The 27,575-nt window shown below is 37.1% G+C and overlaps 1 protein-coding gene across 4 annotated transcripts in view; it reads left to right on the forward strand.

Moving 5' to 3' along the window:
• The window catches only part of LOC124161245 (ATP-dependent RNA helicase DDX3X), a 54,435-nt gene extending 31,000 nt beyond the window's left edge, over window positions 1-23,435 (forward strand). For 2 of the 4 annotated variants that reach the window (XM_046537523.1, XM_046537526.1), the window contains 6 exons: window positions 1,230-1,386; window positions 4,193-4,389; window positions 5,667-5,784; window positions 10,958-11,120; window positions 12,709-12,815; window positions 17,844-23,435. In XM_046537523.1, the coding sequence (XP_046393479.1) occupies window positions 1,230-1,386; window positions 4,193-4,389; window positions 5,667-5,784; window positions 10,958-11,120; window positions 12,709-12,815; window positions 17,844-17,941 (840 nt within the window). In that variant the 3' untranslated portion in view covers window positions 17,942-23,435. The remainder of the gene's footprint in view (window positions 1-1,229; window positions 1,387-4,192; window positions 4,390-5,666; window positions 5,785-10,957; window positions 11,121-12,708; window positions 12,816-17,843) is intronic. The other 2 variants (XM_046537524.1, XM_046537525.1) reach the window with 2 other exon arrangements.
• The last annotated feature ends 4,140 nt before the right edge of the window (window positions 23,436-27,575 follow it).

Here is a 27,575-nt window from a genome sequence, read left to right on the forward strand (position 1 = left end):
TGATGAAGCTATAATTGGCGCTGTTACTTTAACTTTATATTAGTAATGGTCAAATCTATCGAATTCTTAATTTTTCAGTGTAAACTTCGCGAATACATGTACTCTATTTCAAATATTGAGAATAAAGGGATGGCCTCGCGCTCACCGCTACGTTGCATACATTTTTGAAAACCGATGAAAAAGCACGCGAAGTGATTGAATAATACGAACTGAGGCTTCCTAAATGTGGTCTATTGCCCGCGATTTGCATTGCAGCTGAAGAAATAAGCACTGTTTTGAAGTATGCGAAGGTAGAATGAAGATAACGCATGCAGACTTGCTTCAATTTCCGAGCCCCTAGAATGATGCAACGTGCGCATCACCTCCGGGGAACGAACTCCCGATCAACGAAACGGAAAAATTTCGGTCCCTTGAGTTTCGTTTAAGAGAGGTTTTACTGTATACGGTATTATGAGAGGTTTTTGGTGTATTTTAACTCTATTCCCTCTTATTTAGTCTCCTGTTTTTCCCAAAATATTTAGGAGATAATAATAGGTTTTGTAGCAATTTTGTATTAAATATTTTGTATAATTATTTGAGAAAACATAATTTAGACAATATTTAATTACCATTAGGATATAGGTATTAGTGCAACCATGATATTGTTTGCTGTGTATTCCTTATTAAAGCCTACTAGTTGGAAATCCGTTATTGTTTTTGTCATGTTTAGAAAGCAATCCACTGATTTGCATCAGACAATTACAAGAATTCAAAGCTTTCGGTTCACAGACAAAGCCCAAAATCATAGTTTTGTTGAAATAGCTTCAAGAATATGGGAGGACTGCATGTAATCCGATAAGTATGGCTTGTTTTTTCCATCCCTTGGGAAAAGAATCTCTTTCCATCCACTTCCTTGGTGATCTAATGGTCAAGGAGGTCAGCATGAAAGAGTACAGAAAATACTTGATTAGCGAGCATTTTGCAAATTAATTTGTATTTGTAAGTGCGACTGGTCAAGTTACACCCATTCTTGTCTATGAATCAAAGTTATTCACCTGCCCTGTACTGAATGCCCTAACAACAAAGTCGACATTTTCCAGGTCTCGTTATATTCATTTAAGGAGGTTTGACTTAAATTTGTTCATTGACAATGTTTTTAGGCTAATAAGCTCTGGTTATTAATATAAAGTACTGTATTAATTTATTTTTGCCTAAGGTAAATAATCGCATATGATTTTATTTCTTTCTAGATGTTAGCCCGTGAATTTTTGGATAACTATATTTTCTTGGCTGTGGGCCGTGTTGGATCCACATCTGAGAACATCACCCAGAAAATAGTTTGGGTGGATGAGGATGAGAAGCGCTCCTTCCTTCTTGATCTCCTGAGTGCCAACAGGAATGAACAATGTGAGCGTCTTTTAAAGTGCTTAAGTTCGTTTTTAGTTTTCTTACTCAGGTGATAGAATTATACAACAGATAGTGGGGCTGTTGCCATCTTTTTTAAGTTACCTAAGCTTCACTTTTCTTCGAGAAATTGTCTGAAATTTGTTGTACAGCTGACTTCCGATAATCCGGCTACGGTATATCCATATCGCAGATTATCCGTGTATGATTTTCACTCTCGCTCAACATTTTCCATAATCTTTGTTTAAAAAATTAAATAGGACGCAAAATCACTGGAATGACTGCATTAATGCTAGGATACCCAGGGGTTATTATTTCTGTTAGAATCCTCTTGAAACGGAAGCCATTATGCACTAGCTGCATTCACATAAGCACCGTGTTCTTGTTTTCCAAGCCTAACAGTGCGCGACTGCATTCTGTGATCACGGAAACACGTCTCGCAGCAGTTGCAACCCAGGCAACTTGTGCGAGACGAGATTTCATGGCGTGGTGCCTGACATAGTAGTTTCCAATGTCGAGCAGTGGTTTGAAGCATTTGTGCATTCCACTTTGTTGTTTATCCGTGATCACTAAGCCGTGGATGTGTTGTTTTGGAAAACAGGCCTTACATGGAGGACTTATAATACGAGAACAACTATGTTATCGCCACTGAAAACATAGCAAACTAGCAAAGAAAGCTCTCAATAAGTCTGCGAAGCACTCTTAAAATAACAGAATCACTGCATAGATAATAATATTTTATTTGCTTTATGTAAATTATAAACATTACAAGAATTTGAAGTTTGGGTTATCCGTGTTTTTCGATTATTCGTGCCTTCTCTCCCCATCATCAGCCTGGATAATCAGGAGTGTGCTGTATTAAAAAGTCTGTGATTATCGGGAGTGTCCTGTGCAAGTCGTATTTTCTGTTATGATTGGGTGCAAGTTTTGCCTCTTATCATCTGGAATTTGTCCTTTTAAAATTCATAATATGGCTTAGAAAACCTTTAGTAAATCAAGATTTTTTTTGTATTTTGATACAAAAATCTCTTTACAACTTTTTGTTATATATTCAAGGTAATATTTATTTGAAGATTTGCAGAAAAGAGAATATCAATTAACTTAAGATACTGAGTTAAGAGTGCATCACTTAATCCATTGCATGTTGGTCCCATGTTGGTATAGCCTTGGATTTCCATTTATGTGAAATGTGTGTCAGGGTGTTATCATAATATATTTTGCTGGGCTCTCTCAAGTTTTTGTTAATGGTATAACAGTTACTTTTCTGAGTTTCAAAAATTCAAACGAATCAAGTGGTACTCTTTTGGCGTAACATTAGGCTCTGACTACAGTGCTGCTATGCTCTATTGTCTTATGCTTAGCACATTCACTGTGGCATGACCAATTGGTTAGTTTCTCCTGTGCAATCGGAAATTTGCTACCTTTCTTTATTTTGTACATCTGTCTCCAAACTCGCAGAGTGAGAAGTTAAAAGCATGAAACTTGGTGTGTCAATACTATAGATGGCAACCTATTTTATGTAACAGTGACCCTCTGAAAGACCTCTACAAAAGTGGAGAAAGAGGAGTATTTTTATCTCCTCTTTCTGATAAAATTGAATAAATTTTATGCCTGCGATGGATGCCAATCTACACAGAAGTATGAAGTAACGGAGGGTTATATTTAAAAGTAAAAATTACTGTCAGAATCTGCAACATCACCAACATGATCTAAGCAGCAGTGGCACTGGTGGGGATTCTGTATCTATATACAGTAAAACCTCTTTGTATCGTAATGGAGGGGACCAAAATTTGGGCAATTTGATGTATGGAGGTTCACTGTAGAGAGGTTTCAGTGATAGACACCATTTTTTCATATCCTTCATATATGAAAGGCACTACTGTCTTTCAAACCATTATATTAATGTGTTTAAACAAACATGCATGCATCAGTGAACATATATTTATTTTTAAAAATTACAGAAAGCAATCACTATCGTGTGAATTTTCCCATGATTCGAGAGAAAAGGATGTGATCACTCTCAATTTAAGAGTCACTGAAATTGATTAGGATAGTTGGATACCTTTTTTCTTATTTGCTGTTAGGTATGCTCTCATATGGAAACAAAATGGTCTTAACTAATGGTTAATATGAAAATTACAGCATATTAAAGGTGTATAAGAAAAAAAAATAACCGTGAAACATTTAATGTTTAAAATGTCATTTCATGTATGTAATTGCAGCTGCATTAATGGTCTCTAGTTGTCTCAATACGGTTTGTGGAGGTAGTTTTGCCATCTCGGGAGTGTCTCCTTGGTATGATAAGTGGAGGTTTTACGATATAAAGAGGTTCACTATAAAGAGGTTTGTCGATAAATTTACATGTAAATCTGACGGGACCGTAGGGGTGGTATGAAGTATGGAGGTTTATGATGTAAAGAGGTTCACTACATACAGGATTTACTGTATTACTTTTGAACGTAACATATGATTGCAGTATTTGGGTGTTTATTTGCTTGCTGTTAATTTTAGCAAGCCTGACTAATACTTCCATTTCATTAAGTTTCCTAAAAAGATTAGGGAAGACTGAATATTTTTCATGATCAAGCTGCTACTTTGGCCTTGTTGGTAATGTTTCGAGTTCTGAGTGTGATTTAATCTTTAAAATAAAATCTTCCGCTACTATTTCTGTGTAGATATGGGTTGAAATTGGGATGAAATCCATTGATTTGATGGCATTCATTCAAATCTTCAAGTCCATGCCCTCTGTTCTAGTGTAATTGAGAGGGTGAATATCTTGTTCGTTTAATGCTTCTGCACTTTCTCCTAGATAATTCCGGCACAGCTGAGGACTCATTGACGCTGGTGTTTGTGGAGACTAAAAAGGGTGCTGATCAATTGGATGAGTATCTGCATAGCTACAAGTATCCAGTGACATCCATTCATGGAGATCGAACTCAAAGGGAGCGTGAGGATGCTCTTCGCAGCTTCCGAACTGGATCCAAACCCATATTGGTTGCCACTGCTGTAAGTTGAATTGGACATCTAAATTAATTTATATATTACAGGGTGACTGCTCTTCTGGTAGAAAAACCAGGAAAGTCAGGCAATATCTTTCATGTGCAGAAAGTCACAGAATTTTGGGAAACAAATTTGCAACAGTCAAATGGTGACAGTATCTTATCCTTCTTAAGCAGGAGCATATCTGCTATGTTTGAGCATCTCTCATATTGCTGATAGGCATTTAGAGTTTTCTACTTGGTCATACAGTAATTTAGGTAGCACAGGGTAACTAACCTCTTGCTCTACTCATAAATGAAATTGCTGTTCCTTCTCAAGGTTGTGTGCCATTGATGTAATGGTGAGAATATTTTGCCTGCATGTTCAATCAGATGGTGCTCTTATTGTTGAAATTTATTTTAAATCATAAGCGTAATTATGTATATTTTAACATTGATCCTTAATTGCACTCGATTCTATGATAATCAGTTTTTTAAATGCTAATGCCTAGCTATTGAGTGCATGCAGTAGAACCTCAGATATTTGACCATCTCGCATACAATGAGCTGAAGGTTCTTTGGATAGGCGAGGGCATAACTCCTAGACCACTGTCAGCATCAAAATGATGTGCCGCTGTGCTTTGCAAATTTATATCTGGACTTCAGTCCATGCCATAATAATAAATACTATGTCATTTGAAGGAAATTTTATTCTCAATTCTGATTTATTTTTGTTTTATGAAAAATTCAAAAATCAAGATTATGCAAGTGCTATAAATGACTCTGTGCTCCATAGAATGAGCCGTTTTGTCTACTTCATGAACTTTGTAACTCAACTTAGGGAAAACCAGAACGTCTACAACATTCATCTTCCACAATAAGTTGCAAACATTCCAGATATAAATTTGCAAAGTGCAGCAAAAATCATTTTGACGCCAACAGTAAGCTGCAGGAACAAGAATTACACACATTCAGGGCTGGGTGTCCAGTTCCTTTTCCTGGGTAGATTTTTTTTACTGTTGACAGAATTTTCTGAGAAATTGTGTGCAGTTGACAATTCATCAATGCCTTCTCACTTTTCAAAGCTTGTGTTCGGAGTCAAGACAGATATAATTTACTCTGAAACAAATTTTACCTTAAAGAGTCTATGCAACAAGAGCTTGAGGAAGAAAATGGCTAGGTCAATTTATTTAATTGTATTTAATATGATTTGTAAGAACCCAAAAAAACATGTGTTAATTTCAAAACTATGTACAATTTAAAATATAACCATTCTTGATTCCTTTTTTTCTTTTTCATGGAAAGGTTGCAGCTCGTGGTTTAGACATCCCTCATGTGAAGCATGTCATCAATTTTGACTTGCCCTCTGATATTGAAGAGTATGTCCATCGTATTGGACGTACAGGAAGAATGGGGAATCTTGGTAATTATTGCATTCATGAAATGAATTTTACTTGAATGTCATACACCCATGCCTCGTATAGCGCAAATTCGTTCCTCTGGTAAACATCGCAACGCAGTGTTGCCTAATCAAAAAACTTTAATGCTCTCATGATAAAATGTGAACTTGCACCAAGTACATGCAAAATTGCTATCATTTTACGCACATTACCTAATAGTGTTGCTTGCCACAAATCTTCTGTTTTGTTTACATATTAATCGAAATCCATTGCTGTGAAATGGCCAAAAGTATTACTCGTCATTGGGTCCAGATACCCAGCCTACCGAAGTAATCTATCTCGTCTTCTTAGCAGAATGACAATAGTTAATTTAGATCATTAATTAAGCATGGAGCTAGTGGAAATGAGTTGTTTTAAGCAATACGGTTTTAGGCGTAATTTTTGCCGTCAAAGGTTATGGGGCGATTGACTTCCAGGTAGAGGGTCTACGCTAAAGCCTTCAAGGTCATCGGTATTCACGGGGGAGAAATGGAGCGGTGGCCGTGTTGATATGAATAGCATCAACACATAAAAGGGTCTGCTATAGAGTCTCAAACACAATGGCTTCATTCCCTCCCAGCAGTCGTAAGCCCTCTGCGTCTCAGGAATACAGTTCAGCAGTAGAAGGTGATTTCGATAGAGCCATACAAAGTAAAAACCAAGAGAAAAATGGCAAAAAATAGGAATGCGGGTAGAATAATCAAGAAGTTATCAGGAAAAACCATAAACCTAAAAGAGAAATTGAAAGAGGTCAATTGCTTTGAAAATGGAGAGCGTCAAAGTGATATTGCACAGAAGTTTAAACTCACGATGGCTTAATCTGAATAAGGATGAAGTTAAAACAGTGGCCTTGGCTGCACCAACTTCAATTAAGCGGTCAACACATACAGAAAGTTCATTGTGAATGTGTACAAAGAGACGAGGGTGGTAATCACTCCGAGACATTTAGTGGAAGCTCCGGTTGGTTCCAGAATTTTAAACGGCAAGCAGGTATTTTCAGTGCGGCAATATCAGGTGAATCTGCAAGTGTTGATAGCGCAGCCACCGTGACATTTTCGGATGAACTCCAAGCTGTGATTGAAAGTGGCTCCTTTACCCCTCAACTAGTTTTTAGTGTTGACGAGATGATATAATTTTGGAAAAGAATGCATTCTCATTCATCCATTTTCAGGGAAGGAAAACCTGGGTCAGGTTTCAAGGTTACGTGAAAGACTGTTTCACGTAGCTGCTAATGCCTCGGAGGACTTCAAATTAAAATGGTTTATCATTCATAAACTCCGCTAGACATGAAATGGCATTCAAAGTAGATTTTGCCTGTTATTTCGATGAGCGACAAAAGGGTCTGGGTGACACAGTAATTGTTTTTAGACTGGTTTGAAAAATAGTCAACTGCCGGCAATGCATTACGAACCCCTGAGATAGAAGATGTTAGCCAACCCGCATGGCAGGAGGGAATTTCAAAAGCACGTACTAATTTTTTTAACGTGAATAAAAGTCTTTGAATGCGTGCCTTCTATCTTTAAAGATATTTTAAACTATAAAATTTATATATATAAGGCATTATAAGGCTATTTATGGGAATATAATATGGTTTAGATGAAATTAGATACCCAACACCTATGCTACCTGGAACGCTTCCTTATTTTCCCAATGTTAAAACGCTCTCGTATAATGCATATTGGCATATTGGTATAGCGCAAAGACCCCAAGGAACGTATCCCTTGCGCTATATGAGGCATGGGTGTATTTTGATTATATTTTTTGCTGGATACGAACCTTATTTTATTGTTCTTTTTGACATGACAATATCTCTATACATCCTCCTTCTTAAACAAAATGTTTTTGAAGGCCAGCAAAATAGAGAAAATCAATGGACATCAGAATTCAAGAATGTGGTTTGCATCACACGTTGCATTGCCCAAGTTCTGTTGTAACAGTCAACTTAATTTATACATTTTCATCTTTTGTATTAAGAGCATTGAAAGTATTGTGAAGGTGTAAAAAATGCTAATTTTTAAAAAAGACTCAAGCCCTATTTCTTATGCTAAAATGAAGCATTGAACATTTATGTCATTCTGTCATGAGTGACACCTACGTTGAATTTGTATTAGAGGTGCAAGAGTTTGTTTTAATTTTAGTGATCCTGAATAAATCATCACATCGAGCATTTCATCACATAGAAAATATAATTCTATTGCAGTAAACTCCAATTATCCAGGCAAATGATAGGGAGATACAACACGAACAATTGGAAAACATGGATAATCAAAACGTTTATTTCTTATAATGTTCATACTCTATCTAAATAAAAATTATCCATTGGAAAAATCTTAATATTAATTTAGTTTTTTTTTCCTCTGCTTTCATCTTTGCAATACTATAGCAGATGTCCAAGTAAACTTGAAACATTCCTTTTTTGCTGGTAAAGAAGATAAGTATTTTTTATGAAGGGAACAGAAATACAGGCGGTCCTCGACTTTCGTACAATTCGCACTTTCGTACGTTCAAAATTGACACCTTTTACTCGACTTTCGTACGCTGAATTCGGACTTTCGGACGTTGGTCTGTAATTTTTTTAAAATTCCCGCGATGTTTATTGCGCATCCCAACATTCAATTGTTTCAAATGGCAGTATCGGCAGTATATGCGAACAATACGAACGTATATAATGAAGGGAATTGTTGGTAGTTGACTCTAATCTAGGTGATTTATTTGGGAGAGAGACTGCCTTCTATAGTCTCCTTTATCAAGAGAAGAAGAAAGCCTTCATTGAAGATATTTTTCAAAAGAAGTTGACTAGACATCGAATAGCTTTCAATAAAACTAGTAGGACCTTCTTTCTAATTGTGTTTTTTCTTTTGAGTGCTGTTTAATTCATGTAAACCTTCAGCAACGATAATGCACGAAATATCACCCGAATTCCATTTGTCTTTTGTCTTTTTTGAATAGCATGCGGAATATACGCGATCACGAATGTCTCCTGCCAAATATCGAATTTTGGTATAAAAATTAAAAGGTATCCAGAGTGCGGGTTCAACAAATACATTTTGCTATGCTTCTTGATATGTCCTTTTATTTATAGTGGACGTAATAAGTGGAATGTCAACCTAAATGCCAAGAGGAAGTTTCACTCGATAGCCAACGGAGTTCTTGTTTTTAAACTTTTATTTGCATTTTCTGCGTATTTTCGAAAGAAATTAGTTGATTTGAGGAGTTTTATTAACATATTATTAAAATCAAGTCAATTGAAATGAATTCCGTGAAAATAAAGGTTTTAGTGCGTATATTCCGCTCTTTTGGAACGTAACTCATAATTAGTATGGAAGTCAATGGTTCGACTTTCGTACATTTGACTTTCGTACAAGTTTTTGGGAACGCATTGTGTACGAAAGTCAGGGACCGCCTGTAGTATGCTTTGTGTGTGTACTTGCATTAAAATGTGATAATCCTGGTGCTTTTGCAGCCAATTTTCCTTTTTATAAAGATCGTGGGAAACAATGACGGAAGGCGAAGCATACTCATGGGTAATCCAAGTATGGATAATCAGGAGCTTACTGTAATGGTTCATACCAGTCAGGGAAGTTGTGGATATGTCAGGGAAATACAAATGAGGAGTTGAAGGTATGGAAACTGTCAGGGGAAAATCCACAATGCAAAAATTTCCAGATGCATAGCAAAAACTGAAAATGGTAGTTTAACTTGCAGTTTTTGTGCATTCTATTGGTGGGATGGGCATTTTGATCCCATCCTAGCTGGGTGGCTGAAGGTAATGCCGGCTCGGCACTACATAATTTTATTTCTGCTTCTAGTCTTGCTGTATGACTGTTTCACTGTATATCTTGCTGTATTTTTTTCAAAGAAACCTTATGTTCTACAGCTTTTCCCTGACTATAAAGTTGGGGAATCATATGAAATCTCACACTAGAAATAAGGGATGAATCACAGTGATCGAAAATGAGAAGTTGGTATGAACAAAGTATTATTATGAAGGATTTAATATTTTCCAAATCTGCTATTTAAGTACACCCTAGTTTCAATACAGTGTTAGAAAAATTTCTTCATGAACGTAAGAGTTCCTATTTCAGGTGTATTTTCCAAGTCAGTTGTTTGCTCACCTCTCCCTCTCTAAGGATGGGTTGGATCTACTTTTTTCCAGTTCTGATTGTGGTTCAGTTCTTGGTATTGGTTCCCTGTCCCAGTTCTCAGTTCCAGTTCTTCGTCAAATGTTTCATGGAAGAAGCAGTGAAATTCATCTGTCTAAAAGTATTTTCACGCTTAAGAAAAGACAGCAAAAAAATCAACATAACTAGTTATGATATTTCTCCTGCTTTTAACATATTTTGCATATGTTGATAGAAAGCCACACATCAATAATAGTAGGCTTTCCATACATAGCGTGCTATTGTCTGCAAATTCTTTCATGGCTGAATTTGATGTACAGTCCGGCCGCCGAGAGTTGTCCGATGACAGCTAGAAGGAGTAGGGGGCAAGGTTGCCAGGTAAGAAATGGAAACGCCCACACCACACGTAAACAAAAGGGTTCCCTTAAGAAAGGAACCAGAAGGGACGACGAGCGTGAAGGACCCAAAGGAAGATTCCTTTGTTTTGGCGATTCGCAGAAAGGGCTTGTTTTGGTGGCTCAGGCTTGTTTCAGTGCTTCATATCCATGAGACAACGTTGTATGACTGGGCGAGGGTATGAGGTGCGTTTGGGGGACAGCAATTGGCTGCAAACCGTGCAGGCGCAGGGTTCTCCGCCCCTCCTTTTGAACTGTCATCGGACAACTCTCGACGGCCGGACTGTAGTACCAGTCATGATATCTTCTGAGGAATTCTCTCCTTAATTAATCTATTTGTTGAGCTGATAAAGTATATTTCTTGGCTTTTATCTGAAGTCTATTGTTCTAAGTGTGAATTTTGAATGCAATTTTCAGCTAGTGTAAATTTTTCAAATTGGTATTAGTGTAAATTTTATTGCCATACATATAATTTTTTGCTTCACTTTCGATTCTATGCTCAAGAATCGATAAAACTTATGGACAGAAGCGACCTACCCTACCCCTTTCTGTTCCAAAATCCAGACAACATATTCTGAAACTAATTGATAGCCATGTTTTTGGGATAGGTTACTAATTGCTGTTATTCCTCTTTGTCACAGGACTTGCCACCTCATTTTTCAACGAGAAGAATCGCAACTTGGTGCAGTCTCTTGTGGACTTACTGACCGAGACTAAGCAAGATGTTCCCAGTTGGCTGGAGAACATGTCAAGGGAGATGCAACATTCCTCTGGAAGGCCACGTGGTGGCGGTGGACCTAAGAGGTAATACTCTTCACACTGCATTGGGTCACAGATGTACTTCATTCCGTGCAGTGTGACCCACTCTTCTTAGGCTTTTTTAGGTCTTCGTAGGCTCATCTTCCAGCGATTGGTTAGAGGTAGTGCCTGCCGCAGTCGGGGGCCTTCTGCCAATAAGAGTTAGTAGAGGGAAATGGAGGAATATGGGGCAGTTACTTTTGGGGCTCACTCCATCAGCTTGAGGCCCTTCCAGTACAGTGCCTGAATGAGACATGGGCACGCTGCCAGCTCAACATGTGATAAAATGTGAAACATCTTTTTAAAATGACATTAATGAATTAGGATGTATTTTAAAAGATAAATGAACTCGTTAGATACTATTTTTTTATTTAATAATAAATTTATTTTGATGCACTTCTTGTGCTCAAAAATGTCAAGCACTTAAGCTTCATGGCTTGCATTGTAATATTGAATTTTTTCAAAGAGTCTAGTCTCCAAAATGAGGAGGGGAAGTTAATTGGGGAGGGTTAGGGGAGGATTCTGAGAAATACCGTACTCGGACTTCTTTGGCCCTAATTGCACTACTTCCTGTTTCTGCAATTTTGATTTTATTTTTATTTTCATTTTCTCACCGTCAAGTTCATAGGCTGTATATTATATTTTATTAAACATTTAACCATCCCCCAATTAATAAATATTTGTTTAAATGAGATGTTGATCCTAGCTTTCTTTCGTCTCATTGTTGATTTTCTTCAGAGGAAAAGGTTTGTGATGGCTGTCGATCGTTGCATGAAGAAGATGGCAGTCGCAATTCAGTATGACATTCGGTCATCAATACTGTAGACAATTCTTGCATAACGGTCGGAAATTGTTATTGCTGCATCCCAGGGGCCTAACCGAAAACGATCCATTACTAATGTCAATGGACAAATATCTTCAACTATCTTTCTGGAGCTGATCCCCATTTCAGGGCCCATCTTGCAGGAGCAAGCAAGAAGTTGGGAATAGATAGCTGAATAGAAACAGTGCTAAAGAATATTTAATGCTGACGAAACTTTTTTTTATGATTTGCTTCCTGACCGTACTCTAAAGAAAGAGGTGGGCCACGGGGAAAAATGATTAAAGAACATTTTATAGTACTCCTATGCACCAATAGTGATGGTTTGGAGAAGTTACCTCCGTTTTTACTGCGCAAGTATGTAAAACCCCACTGTTTTATGAATGCTAGAGTCAGTGGAGTATTCAGGAATTTCATATCATGTTTAGACTGTGCCGCTGGTGAGAGTGATGCCTCGCCCCTGTGGTAGTAGCAAAAATTCAGCTAAACTCCAGATCAAACTCTTCACTAACCTTTTCTTTAAACTCTTACATAGTGATCCTCTCAGAAGCTCCTTCCTGTTCATGAACGCCTCCTTTGCTAATGCAATTCGCTTCCTGATGTCTTTCATTCTGTATCTGTTTTCCTCGAATGTGCTGCCTAAATAGTTGAATTTTGTATTAATTCATTCAATTGAATTCATTATTCACTCCAATTGAAATTGTTTTTCATCAACCAGCCTATTAACTTCCTAAATTGTTGGTGGGCCAGGGATAATGGTATGTTTCTTTACAGGTACAGTGGAGGCTTTGGAGCGAGGGATTACCGTCAGACAAGTCGTGGAGGAATGTCAAGTGCTGGAGGAAGATCCAGTGGATATGGTGGTTACGGTGGTCATGCAGGTAAATATTGTTTTATGATAGAATATATTTGTTTCATCTGTTAGGATAAATCTTAATGAAAATTCTTTTTGGAGTGGCTTGCCGTATTCTTGCTCATGATTTTTAGTTCTATTGTACCATCTTTTGGGAATTCCCTTGTTTTTTCTAATTTTTGGTCTAGCTAAATCCAATAGTTGTGCGATAATCGAATGTAATCGACTCTGAATATATATTAGCCATTTCAAATTTAACAATCTGTTAAAGCCTAATGGCTCAAGAATTCAATTCTTATTTCGAATGTTAGTTTTAGGTAATAACTAATCATATATCATTTTCTGTATTCATGTGCATAGGTGGTGCTCTAATTATTAATCTTATTTGTATGCTAATTTTTCTTTCATTAGTTTCTGAATTTTCTTTACAATACAATATTACATGGAAATCAAGCAATTCCTTTTATCAATAGTTTGCTTTTTGCTGGAAACTGCTTGTGTAATTTTCAGTTCCTTGTGTATTAATGTTTGTGATTTATGCATTGTATTTTTTGTATTGATGGATGATTTGGTGATTTTTATTATCTTGTGGTAATTCATCCAGTCATAGAATTCCATTAATTTTATTTTGCTTGAATTTTGCCTTTCCTTGTAGTGCGGTTACTTCATTCATGTGAAAGATGTCCTTGTGTTTTTTCCTGAGTAACGATGGCTGTTTGAAAGTTTTCTGTTTGTGATCACCGTATTCTGCATTTCAGTAATTTCTTTTGAGGAGATATTATGGGAATAGTGCTAGGGATACAGTGATGCGACTATTTTACGAAATTATGGAGGGAATTTAGAGAAGTGTCTCAACTTTCTTTTGCATGGGTTTGGGTTCTCAGAAAAATAGTTTGATACAGTATAAATTCCCTAGAGCGGTGACTTTGCTCAACAACTGGCATGGCCATGTGTGATGGCTGCAGAAGTGAAGGCTCGGTTTTAATATTCAAGGCTGTAGCAATGATAATTTTTCAGTCTTATTTCCTGTATTTTTGTTTGATGATGGTTTTCAGTATTCACCATGATTATGTTAGTTATAATTTCAGTGAACTAATTTAACTGCTACTCCTACAGAAAAAATATGGCCTTTAATGTTGCCAATTATACTTTGTTTAACTTATTTTTGTCATATTGTTGTGGTTGAGGATGGTTTTAGAATTAATTCTCGATAAACATAAAAGTGACTTCTGAGGGGTCCCTTGGCCCCTGCGTACCCCTCAGGGATCAGGGATCAAAGCTGTGGCACTATTCCCATGTTCCATCCTTACTTTTGGAAAAGTAATTGACTTATTGGGGTCCTGAGCATTATTTTTGAGGTTTCAATTTAAAATAACTATTTAACCTCTTCATGGCGTTTCAGTTGTGTAGGGAAAATTAATCATTTATAAGTTTTATGCCTCAAGGTTTTTGTTTGTAATAATATGAATGTCTGATATTGGAAAAGAGTTGCGACCCAATAGCTTGGAATTTGCCTGATGATGTATTGTTCGTCTGATTTGAGAGGATGCTTGTCTTTGATAATTCTCAGTGAAGCCCCACGGCAAGGAGGCACAACTCACTCACGACGGAAATCATGTTCACAGTAAAACCTCCCTCAATCTGTTGCCAAGTATAGGTCAATTGAGCAAACTTCACTGTATAAAGTGGACATACTTTAATGATGAAAGAGGCCAAAACTAAATAAGTGTTTAATTATTCCAAAAACAAATTCCTGAAGCATTAAAAAAATCATTCAATGTGCTAAGTGTTAATTGTTGGATAGTAAATTCATATGTATTGGAAAACAAAATTCAATCTAGGTACCATATTTTCTGGCATACTAGACATTTATTTTCTAAGATAGCAATCCTTTGTTATACAGGGAAGAGAATTATGTATTAATCCAGCCATTATAATTATCAGTGGTATTTTTACATGTTATATTAGTATGGGAAATTTGAGTCTTCAATACTTAGCAAGTTTCTTTTCTGAATTGCTTAAACTCTTAGGAAAAATTTACTGCAAGAGTTCATTATTATTTTCGGCTGTGGGGAAATTTAAGTGGAATGTTAAGAAAAACATGCTACCAAAAAATTTACCTTAACTCTATGATTCATTGTTAAAATTTGGAGCACTTAATGAAATTCATTGGAAGTCTTTTATTTTTGGAAATTGGCACCAGGAGCAGGAACTCATTTCAGCATTATTTCCATTAATTTTTCCATAAATATAAGTTTTCTCAAATGATCTATTGATTAGAGAAAAGACTTTTCCATTGTTCATTAAGCTATTGTTAGATAATCATTAAATTAGAAAGCGTACACCTGGCATGTAACGTATTCATCGATGTGAAAAGTAAGATTGAAATTGATCCCATAGTTATTCTTAATGTGCTATACTACAGTTTTCATATAATTTCATCAGTTCAATTAGGCTTAATCAGTGGAATTTAACAACATTAGATGTGAAAAGATCATTTGACTTCATTATGATTTGTTCTCTGATCTCCTAATTTGTGATCACTAATGCCTTGGTGGTTGAATCCTGTTCAAGTCATTATTTTATTCTCAGAAAATTTCTTCCTTCATTATCTATAATCCAGCACCCATGCTAATGGCTCTCTTCTAAGTCAATTGTGTATGCTATGCTTTATTCATTATGACATTGCCAGGAATTATAGAATACCATTTTGACCATAAATGATCAGTTTATGGTGCTCAGTTGTCAACAAGATTAGCAAAGATACCTAATCCTGCCTGCTGGCACACCCTGTTGACAACTCATTTCCATAATCCGTCAACCCATTAAGCCAATCCATGTATGATCTTGTAATATTATTGAATATGTTCATTGTGTGAACTACTGCTAACAAATAGTGCTAATATTCTTTGGTATCCATTAAATTTGTGTAAATGTTTTATGTTATGGGATACTTGCTAGATTATTAGGTACTATGGGGAAAAAAGTATCCTGACAAAGCTTGTGCTGCCACTAAATTTCTGTGAGAAAATTGGTTTCCTTTCTGATGGCATATGACATGTTATTCTTAGGTCAAAATCTGATTAGGAAAATTCAAGAATGTCTCATCATCATCATCCCTATCTCACCGTACTAGCCTCTGAATCCACGGGTGAATAAGTTGACTTGGGCCAAGAGCCAGAGAAAATAATATTTATTACAGGAAAATGCCTTTTTTGGGGTTGAATGGAGACTGTAAACTTCCTCCTTCTATCTAACCCCTCATCATCAGATTAGTACTAAATACTGACTACAGTTTGCTGTCAGTAATATTTTACATGAAAAACATATTCCGTCAAGGATGAATATTAGTTCATTCTGAGTGCATGGTGAAATAGGAAATAACAGACATAGGACAGGTGAAAATCTACAGAAGTGCAGTAAAGTCCTGATTGTCCAGCCTAATGACCGGAATGGGTGGCACAAATAATGGAAAAACACAGATTATTAATGCATAGGGTCTGTTATTTTAGATTGCTTCAATGTCTCATTGACTGGTTTATTACCCTAACCACGGATCCTTATGGCAAATATTTATACTCCCAACTGCCCTCGCTTCCACAACTCCCTTTCTCTTCCGTTTGACCTTGTCTTGTCATGGTGCAAACAATATTCTTTCTTTCATAAGTTGAAAGGTAATGTGCCATCAGAATGGAAACCCAATTTTGTGCAGTCCCTGAGGGAACCTAGTGTCTGAACTAACTCAGGATAATTTTTCTCCCATGTCACCCGCCATTATGTCTCACCCACCTGCACCATTTTCATCACTTACAGAATCTGTCATCGTAGGCAACATTTAATCATCTTAATTATGGGAATCTGTGATTTGAAAAATCTGTTATTCCCTCCAGTGTTGATAATTATGCATCTAAAAAATTTATTTTTAATAATCGATTTTACCTGAATTTCATGGGATGTTAATGTTACTCAATTTATATTTGTTTATGATTAAACTTTAGCAATACATACGAAACTAAAACAAGACTGTTCATCAAAATAATTAAACTGTTCATTTAGTAGGTGGATGCTAGATTGATTGGTTAGTTAGTGAAAGTATTTCCGTTATTTTCATTAGTTCTAGTTGATTATTTTCTTCATAGAGAAAAGTGAAATGAATGAGTCAATATAAAAAAATGATGCTAACTGAAGCTGAGTAATAATGAATTTCACTGCTTTGTAAAAATTTAGAATAAAGAAAATAATTTTTTGTGAAAAATGCAAGGTTTTATTAAAGGCTGTTGCAAAACCCATGTCAAGATTCAATGCTTGCTATTACACAGTATCCTAAGTCTTCAATCAGTATACTTATGTAATAAAAAATAGAAAATGAACCATGATAGGAAAATTAGGAGAGGATATTGATGGTCCAAACAACTGAATTATTTGAATCAATGTAGTTCATCTCCTCCTAGCTTCACATAGGCTCATGTGGGGTGAAAATCTTTTCTTTTACATAGAAACTGTCTATTTTTTACCTTATGTTTCTTGGGTACCACTGAATTTTAGCCCTAATATGTTCTTTTTTATCAGCAGATTCATAATTAGTTCTTGATTTAGTTAGGTATTGAGGGAAAAATAGCCCCATAGGTTCATAGTCTCAATTCAGTCTACAACCCTTTGATTTATTCGGTACCATTTCCATTTGTACTGAGCATAAGGATAAGCAAAAATTTTTCAAATTTGCTTAAAACCAGTATGCCCGTTCTCTTTGAAAGCTAGAAAATATGGTTGTGTGATTGTGTGTGAAAGTTGTCATTATCTTGTTTTCCATTTCAAGTAAAACGGCATTCTTAAAGAGGTTTTACTGTTCCATTTATGTTTTGAGTTACTTGGCAATCATATTTTCCAATCAAAGTTTTAAATATTTTTAGTTTTCAAGGCTGAAACATAAATGCATGTCAGTATTTTATCATTTGGCTTTTACAGCTTGATTTATGCTTGTGGAGTTATGTCTCTTTGCCCACGGGTTTTAGGTTATTTTTGTTGGGTTTACAATTACCTACACCATTTCTTAAAGGCTTAATGTTTTCAGGTGGATTTTATGGCGGAGGCAGCGGATATGGTGGGTCATACAACAATTCCCACAACCAAGGACCTGATTGGTGGGGCAGTTAGAGCCCCAATGGGTTTTTAGCCTCAACCCCTGCTGCATCCTCATTGAGTGGTTTTTTTGGGATGATAGATGAGGGAAAGGATAGGGAACTTGCCAGAATTCCTCTTTGTAACTGAGGTTGTTTGAAGACTCAGCGAGGATGACTAGTTATGGTGTTGGAGGTGCTTAGTTTTGCTTTTTGTCTTGTGACAGTTATGCCAATGTGCAGGAGGTGACAATGTGCACCTGTTTGCATTCCATTGGCTCTCTTTCCTCTATAAATTTACTGGTAAATCTTTAGGAAAAAAAATTTACTTTTACAACTCCTCCAACTAATTGCAACTAAAAAAGGCTTTTAATTCCACCCATGTGATTTTTCGTATTCTGTTGTCCTGCCGACCCCCAGTATGTTCTACTTAACACTTGAAAAATTTGAAAGAAATAGATATTATTCCTTTTACAATTGCATTTCTTCTTGGAAAAAAAAATTCAACAAACAGAATTACACTATCCAATCTAATAATTAAGTAGTTGTTACGTGGTTTTCCTGTGTAGTTCGCATACTATTGGTTATGTATCTTCCAATTTTTTCAAATGGTGGAAAATGAGGTCTTGTCAAAAGTAATGTTTGCTTTTTATTGTGTTAAGATAGAAAGGGTTTTTGACCTTTGTTATGGATTTGCTTTCCGTGAGAGACAAAATAGTTCTTGCAGCAGCTCATTTCCGTGGAAAAAAAACATAAAATGTGGCCATGGTGTAATTTGATATAGAAGTTGTTCCACAAATCATTCCCGTAGTTGTACAGCAGTCATTCAAATTAATTGATGGCTTGATTGCATGTAAATACAAGAGTGGGTTTTCAGGGGCAGAGCATGAAACTGGTGGCAAAAGTTCCTCTGGGAATGCAGTAAATGGGATTCTTTTTAACCATTTTTTTGTTTGAGGCCCTCCTATAGTGACGAGATTCATAAGTGCAATAAAATATCAACTGTTCATGTAGAATCTCTGGATGACATGACCTAATTCTTTGCATTGTACATGAATGCATTAGCCTCTACAAATAAGAAAAATATCTCTTGAAAACATATTTTCTTAATTGGAAATGATGCCCAAAGATAATATTGCTGCTAAACTTCAAAACAGCTTGTAAAGGCAATTTCTTCCATTGTCGTCGAGGGCGTCAAGTGGCAAATCTTTAGTGGAATTGAAATGCCACTACTTAAACTAGGTATATGAGACACCTTGACAGTTTTTTCAGGACCATTAAAATCCTCATTTGTTTAAATTAGTGATTTAGGTGAGGAATTGAATTGGTATGTTAGGGAGTCATATGTTTTAATTCATGCTTACTTGTGTATTACAAGATTTTGAGGAACTGCTTGTTGAAACAAAAGTTCCATGAATTATCGTGCGGTCAGAGAACCACGAAAGGGAAAATGAAGCTGTTGCATCTGTTACTTGGTGTTCTATATTCCTAAGTACTAATTTACACCTCTGTAAAGGTGTGCGAGCTAGTGGTTAGCCTTGTTTTTTTATATCTTCTACATACTTTGTTTTTATTTCCCCTTGGTAATTCATGTCCCTGACTGTCTTTGTGAAAATGTTCATACATAATTCGGGCATTGAGTGTTGAGAGGGCACTTGGTGGTTGATTTCCCCGGCTGTGCTGTCACTTACAAGATATGAGAGCACTTTACTTGTTGAAACGATAGCACTTTACTGACTTTGAGCGAGGACAGTTGAGTGAGGTTACTACTGTGTGCTCCTGGACCTCAGCAATGCTGACACAAGTTAGATAAGACAACATGGAGTTGCATGCGATGTGGACAGTGTTTCTACAAAACTCTTGATTGCTGCGAATGGAACTGGAAAATGTTTTTCTTGTTCAAAATGCATTGAAGTACAAAAGGAAGGCTGGTGTTTTTCTAAGATTAATAACATTACGTATTGTGATGTGAAGAACTTTCATCAGTTGTGGAAACAAGGTATGGGGTGAGCATACAACTTATAGTGTTGCTCGTGTCTACAAAATGGCGGGTAGGTGTAATATAGATTGAAATCATTGCATTAGTTTTATAACTCCTGCTGGTCAGGTTGTCAGTATTTGCATTGCCCTGAAAACTCATGGAACATATGCCTGTTGATTGTAATGCATATGAGGTTTATTTATTATCTTGCGATTAAGGACCCCTCTATTTAATTGCCCAAAAACATTTGTAGTTGAAAAGAAAAATGATCTTTTTTGGCCTTCAACAAAGAGTTATTTTCCAAAATTAATTTCAATGGGGTGTTACAACTTAATGTCATGTATGAAAAGTTTTCATCTTAGCATGACTTGGTTTTATTGCGTATAAAAGCAGTCGGGGACATAATATAGAAAAAAATGAATGATAATTATTATAATTATAAAAATATCTATTTAACCTCCAGAAAAACCCTAGAGCCATATTTGCATAAAGTGTAGTTTTGATTCCTACCGTGTATCCTTTAAAAAAAATGCACACTTTTTGCCGTCCCTGTTGGCCAAGGCAGTATTGCCCCCCTTCGACCCTACGTAACGATGGTAATGGGTGCTGGCAAGAAAGTGAGGGTTGTTGCGTCAGCACTCGCAGTTTCTCCCTCTCAGAAGAAAGAGCAGGGGGCGAAAGGCTTATTAGATGATAAAAGACATTCCCATGTTCATCCTCACGCTGAGTGCAACTTCACCGTGGAAGATGTTTGCCCTGTTGTTGAGAAAGCCTACTGGGCAAGGAACTAAAGACGAAGAATTGGAAGGCCGCCTCTTCGATTGTGATTCTTCGTGTTGAACATTTGACGGCACGTGGGGTCGCGGGTTGCCATTGATAATACTGCCATCATGTGTGTTTAAGTTCTTTTATAAACGTTCCTTCTCTGATAGAGGTGAGAGGGAATTTTCTGTGTATCAGTATTTTTTGAGCCTCAAATGAAACGATGGAACAGGTGTGAATGTGTCAACAATCAGTGTATTTATGTGCAAGCGTGTGATTTTGTGTAGTGTACAAGTTTGTGTGTCTGGAGCGATTTCGGTCATTAATCGTGATAGGAGGAGGTTGTTACAGGATTACCTCTGCCGTGGCAGAAAAGTGTAAGTCTGAAATCACATGAAACTTAATACCTGGGTCATTGTTTACATAAACTTAATGGTATTTAAACCTATAAAAAAATGGCTCAAAGAATGCTGAATTTTTTATTGAAACAAGTTGCAGTTATATATAATATATATATACAAATATATATGGATATAAAAATATATTTGAAGTGCATTTGCAGTTTAAACTGGGAGCTCTCTCTACTCATCTGAATACCGTGCTCTTATAAAATGTCGAGTTTGAATACGATGTTGAGCCTCAAATTCTTTTAGATAACAATGGTGATTACGTGGATGTTGCCATTTGTATGTCAAGGTGTTTATTGGGAGAAATAAGCTGCAAATCGAGATGATCTTTACTCACCTTCATTATTTGCTGCTGCAAGCTATCGTGTGCCTGTGTGCGTGCATGTGGTGTTCTGGATCTGTGATATCAAATGGTTAAGGGCTGACATTGTTATTTTATTCAGTAGATCTGGCTTTTCAACACTTTAAAATCATGGCTGTTTCATCATTTTTTTTTAATGATCATGTTTCCTCGTATACGTCATTGTTTGGCATACTAAGGTTGCCCTCTGTTAAGAGTTTTTTTCACATTCTTAATTTCTGTCGGTAGTTAAAATTGACTTGGTTTTTTAGTTGGTCTTAATGTAATTGTTTCCAAGTTAAGTTATGAAAAAATAATAAATTGTGAAAGATCTTAGATTTACTAGCTTTCTAAATATTGAGAAATTCATTTTTATTTCATCGGAAAGATAGCCCCTCAGACTGTACCTGAAAAATTTGTCTCTGCAGATAATTAAATGCTACAGTTACTAAGAAAATGATGATGATTACCTCCTCTGTGTTGGTGGTGAACTTCTAGTATTGGACTTTTTCCTTTACCTCTTACTGAGGACCACGCACATTTTTAAATGGAAATACTGAAAACAGGGTCTGTAGAGTTAGTCAGGTTTTATTATCATTCCAGGCTTCCAAAAATTCACTGGATTCATTATTCCTTCCTTATCCTTCCACAAAATGAAGTATAAGTGTTGTCATTACTTCGGTAGCTAAAGTTTCTGGTTCATTAAACGTCCCTAGTAGTGTTTCTGGGTTGGAAAGGGTTTGCACGTAAGGGTATTTGAATGAGAAGATGCAGTTGTGAAGAGTGTTTCTAATAGGGACGATCATTTTTGCAGGTTGCAATCCTAGGGGCATTGTAGTTGGTCTGTGGATTCATTCAGTTAAGCATATTTCTTTAGTGGTATATAATTTATTATTTTTGTAATGCTTTTTTTATTATTTCTTTCTGTTGCATGCTTTGATGGATGAATTGTAAGGATTTTTAAGCTTTTCCTGTGATAATGCGGAAGTAGTGCAAGTCTGTTTGCTTGGAATTGTTTTTAAACAAGAAAAATTCAAGACAGCATAATATGTATGGGAGTGCTAATTGGAGTGATTGAGTACTATGCATGGCTGGAAGATTTTTAATTAATTTAACTTTGAACAGTTACTGGTTAAGTTACTACGTGGTCTTTTTGAGCTGCCTCTTTTGAATGGAAAACCCAGCGATAATTTTGATCTTGATTCCAAAGGCTACGGAGTATTACTTCTCGGGAAACAATCGTGCATGTGGATATTAATTTTTGGGCTGCGTCAATCATGCCAAAGACTCATAATTTAATAATCAATAGCTTCCCACGTGTGCTCTAACTTAAAGCTACCCGTTTCTAATGTTTTGTTGGGAATTTTCTCAATTCCTGATTGGCTGTGCATAATGTGATACCACGACGACAGTGCACGAGCAGTACTGGTCCAACTCAGAAGTATAAATTTTTTTATTCTCAGGAGGAAATGTTTTGGCTTAGTACGTACCAAAGAGCCTTAAGGTCTTCCAGCTAAGTGGGTGTTTCAGATTCTCCTTTAAAATAAACTAAAAGAATGTGAGCCATTTTTTAACAGGCTAGAGAGAGGGGTAACATTTGGAGTTCCATATTGAGCTACTTACGTTATGATCTACTTAAGGTACTCCTATGTTGAGGGGTATTATATGTTCACAATTTTAATTCCATTGAAGGTGACGGAGATAAATGATTCTGATGCAGCAAGTGTTAATTTTTTAAATGAAATTTCAAAGTTGTTTTGCTCTATAAATTATTCAATGATGTATCTTTTTAAAATGCCTGTAACGTTTCTAAGAAATATTTTACTTGGTATTCTGGTCGTATTGCAAACTAAAACGGTAACAGATGATTGAAATAAAGAGAGCTTTAACTGCAAATCAGTGGCTTATTTGCATGATGTGTGGACTTAGGGATGGCAAAATACTCCTATTATAATGATGAATCTTGCATTTAAAATTTCCTTGTTTCTTTGTAGAGTTGTAAGTCCTAAAAGCCAGAAAATAAAACTAAAAGAAAAGTTGACTTTCCTTTTGTCTCTATCCTCAGCCATGTGATGTACCCTCTTTTTTGTTGAGTGATGGGATTCATTTGAAGGCAATGTTTAAATTATAGTTTGTGGTTCTTTGAACGCTGTGTTGTTCTTACGATTAGATTGGTTTTTAAGTAGCCATTCTCATCATGTGAAGTTAATGAAATAAGCAATAATTAAGGTGCATCAATTAAAATTTTATTAGTTCATATCACAATGAGTACCTATACATCTGGATTGAAATCTTTATACTTCAAGAGAAAATTCAAACTCTAACGTCCTCATATTTCAGTTCTGAGAATGAGAGCATTAGTTATTTTATTTAAAAATTTGTGATTGAAATGGATTTTTCATTTAAAAAATTTCCATGTGTTAAGGTCTGTTCACTTTATCTTTGCGGGTGAGCTGGTGTGGCTTAACAGAGTTGGGGTGAGAGGAGGGAAAGTTAATCTACACGTGACTTTCCCTCTGCCAATCAGCAGACAGTAGGCGTGGCCTAGCACTTCGGAATTTCAGTTGCTCTCAGACCTCTGTCATTTCAACTCCGTGAATCTGCTAGCTGTGTTGCTAAATCTCGCTCGTTCTCTTGGTACTCTTCGATTCTTCCATTTAAATCCAAGTTATAACTTATCGTTCCTTATTCTTCCACTTCAATCCTTTTCCATCTCCTTTCCAGAGAATTTTTATTCACCTTTTGCATTCCCATCAGCACCGACTCCTATTCCCTCTCAGTACTTTTCCGATCCCTTTCTTACCAAACCCTAATCCATTTCCTCAACTCCGTATTTACTTTTGGGTATTACAACCTATATAGTTTTGGATACCTCGGATTTAAAAGAGTAACATCAGAGCGTGTTTATTGAAGGCGCTATGGAGAAGAAAGTCAACATGCTGCTTCGCAGTTGTGCGAAGAATATTGTGTTTAAAGTTCTTCGTTATTTTCAATGGGATAAGGAATTGGGACTAAAGGAGTAGGTACACATTGTATGCATTGTTTCGCCGCCGGGCCCAAAATATCTGTGGCCACGTATGAGTCACACCTTTTCAGTGAGACACTAGGGCGGCTATGTACATTCGGCAGCGTTGAAGTTGCTCCTGCTCTCTCTCTCTCTCGGTACTACCCCTTCAGCGAGGCCCTCCAAGAGTGTCCGGGATCTCACAAAAGCTCACCCGCAGAGATAAAGTGAACGGATAATTGTATTTTCCTTCTCTTTTTCTTGAATCGTTATTTTCAAACATCGTAAAAAGAACATTTTTTGTCATTACTTACTGAACACTACCTTAATATGTTTCTTATCAGACTCAACCCTTCCTTAATTACATGGTACATATATCTTATTTAGCTGATGTTTCAACTGTGCTAAAAGAAACAAGACATTTAACAAAGATACCAAAGTACCATTTTCAGGGTGGCTACATGTCAAGGAAGTCAGGAAAATGGGCCAGTTGTCAGGGAAAATGCATAAGATTAGGGACTTTAATACCTTTTCAGGGAAAATGTTTTCCTGTTCTCCTGTTTTTGATTGGTATTCAGTGGATTCGAGTTTTCAGATCTCGAATGTTTTGAAACATTATACGTTGTTAAGATTTGAATGTCCTACCTCTAAAAGGAACAATATTTATATATATTTCAACGGGAATGGCATTTTTTTGCAGACCATGGGTTTCCAACTGCCATTAACAGCGCTCTATATTCATTCCATGGGCTGAATAATTTTGAAAAATTGAATTTGCATCAGATTTTGCTGCTATGGACTGAAAAACATCTCAATTTATTTTGGGCTTCTTTACCGTGCTAAACACTGATGTCTTTGCACTGAAAATTCTGTGACATAATCTAGCAACTAATATTTCATCACCTGGATGATGAATGACATGAATCATATCGATAACACATTATTGTCCTCTGACAATTTAAGTTCTTGATTTGGGTGTTGAAATGAGGACGACGACCAATATGACTGTTGTATTTGTCCATTTATCATTAAGAAAGAAAACCGGGGCTTAAGATAATAGTTCAATTCTAGAATTTTATCAAAATTAACTCATTTATTGTGGTAGTTTGGGGGGACACAATGGGTGGCTGATTCAAATGATGAATCTATGTACATTATCTGTTTCTGAAATTTTCCTACTCTTTAGGCTGCTATATATGGCAAATGATTTCATTCACAGTGTATGACAGAACAATTTACGAATGAACCTTAATTTGCATTATCATTCATTGAAAATTAGAACATGTTCTTTTCTGCTCGCATGATCCTGCGAATGATAACGTGATCATTCAGCATGATCATTCACCGTCATTCTCGCATCATGTATAGCGGCCTTCTGAAGCTGTTGATACCTTTTTTTCTTTGACTTCATCTGGTTGCTACAAACTGAATATTAGGCTGGGGATGTCAGATACAGATAAAATTGCGATGGTGGTTGGCGTAACATGGTGAAACTCCTCCATGATGCACAAAGGTTAAGAAAGGACTTCGCTGTTTCACAAAATAAAATATATTTGCGACCGGTTTCGATACAGTGTATCATCATCTGGCAATTACAAGTATCAGTACATAGAATTTATACCCTTGAAGGCGTTAGAGGGGCGGTGGAGTGGAGGTGGAGAAAGGGCGGGAATGCGGGAGAAGGGAAGGTAGGTTTGGGAAGTACGTCGCTGATGGGTCACTGCACAGGGTAGCCGAGGGTTGGTGTATGATGACGAAATACGGGGAGGGGTGTTATGGAGTGGTGAGTGGCATCCGTAATGGTTTCTCAGAAAAAACATTGAAAAGTGGTGAATGGTGAGAATACAATTGCTCGTTAACTAATGTTATGTTGGGTGAGGTTTGGCCCACTAAAATTTCCAACTGCTCGAGTGCGTCAAGCCTTGGGCCGTTGTTTTCTTTATGTAGGATTATCGGTTCGAAATCGCTTGTGTGGTCGGAATCCAAGAGGTGTGTGAGGAGGTGCATGATGGTAGGCATACCATATGACGGAAATGACGAATAGCGTCGTGCACAACCAAGAGTTCACGATCATATGGGCTGTACTTCCTTTGTGGCGCCGTCAGCTTCCTAGAGAAAAAAACTCAAGGGTTGCCAACCGTCGGTTGTGCGCTGCTGAAGGGCGGCGCCGATGGCAAAGTCCGATGCATCCGTAAATAATGCTAGCGGTAGGTCGGGGTTGGGGTGGGCGAGCATAGTGGCCTGCACTAGACTTTGTTTACAAGCCTCGAAGGCTTTCTTTTGTTCAGGAGTCCATTGCACTTGGTCTTTCACTTGTCCCGCAATCATGAGGACTCGATATAGACACCTGGGCTCACCTTTTATAGAGCCCAAGGAAGTAAGAGATCTTCCCATTGGGGACCTTTTGTCCTTCGTTAAAGACATTGGCCTCTATGGATGATCCATTATCGGTGGTTAGCACAATGGACCTATAGGTCTAAGTGCCCTGGGAGCTGATCCCCCACCGCATAAACTAATCTAATCTGGTCTTTCACTTTCCCTCCTAATAAGTCACTTAAGGGAGCTTGGGGGGTGGCTGCGCCCGGGAGGAAACGCCGGTAAAAATTTATTGTTCCTAAAAACTGCCTCAGGCCTGTTATTGTTTGTGGCAGAGGGTACTCGGTGATAACTTTCACTTTTTCGGGCAAGGGAGTCGAACCGTCACAAGAAACACGGTAAGAAAACTCACTAAAATCGCTGGCAAAATTGCGTTAACTTGGTTTCGCTAATGGTAGGACCCGCCCGCCTTGTGACGGTGCGGGATTCCTCGTGCCTTCCCTTCCTTCCCTATCCCCTCCCAGGAGGCGTCGTCGGGCTCCTATCGCGGCGGCGCCTCCTTCCTTGTTCCTTCCCGTCCTTCCCCTTCTGGGTGCAGAGGAGAAAAGCTCGCGCTTACAGTCCCTGCCCAAGGAGTGTATCCTTGCGAGCCCGCCCTGGAGTCTCGTTTCCACTGTGGTTTTCTGGCTGAGAGCCACACAATATCAGTCTTTCTGCTCTCTACGATATTATTTTTTTCTCCCACCAGATCCACTAATATCTATTTCTCCTTAGTCGTCAACCTCTTAGCGTCCATTTTTGTTGTTTACTGAGTCTTGGCGATATTAGCGTTTCAATTCACACGTATAGTTTACTCCGATT

This window comes from Ischnura elegans, chromosome 6 (assembly GCF_921293095.1).
Source record: "Ischnura elegans chromosome 6, ioIscEleg1.1, whole genome shotgun sequence".
NCBI classification, from domain to species: domain Eukaryota; kingdom Metazoa; phylum Arthropoda; class Insecta; order Odonata; family Coenagrionidae; genus Ischnura; species Ischnura elegans.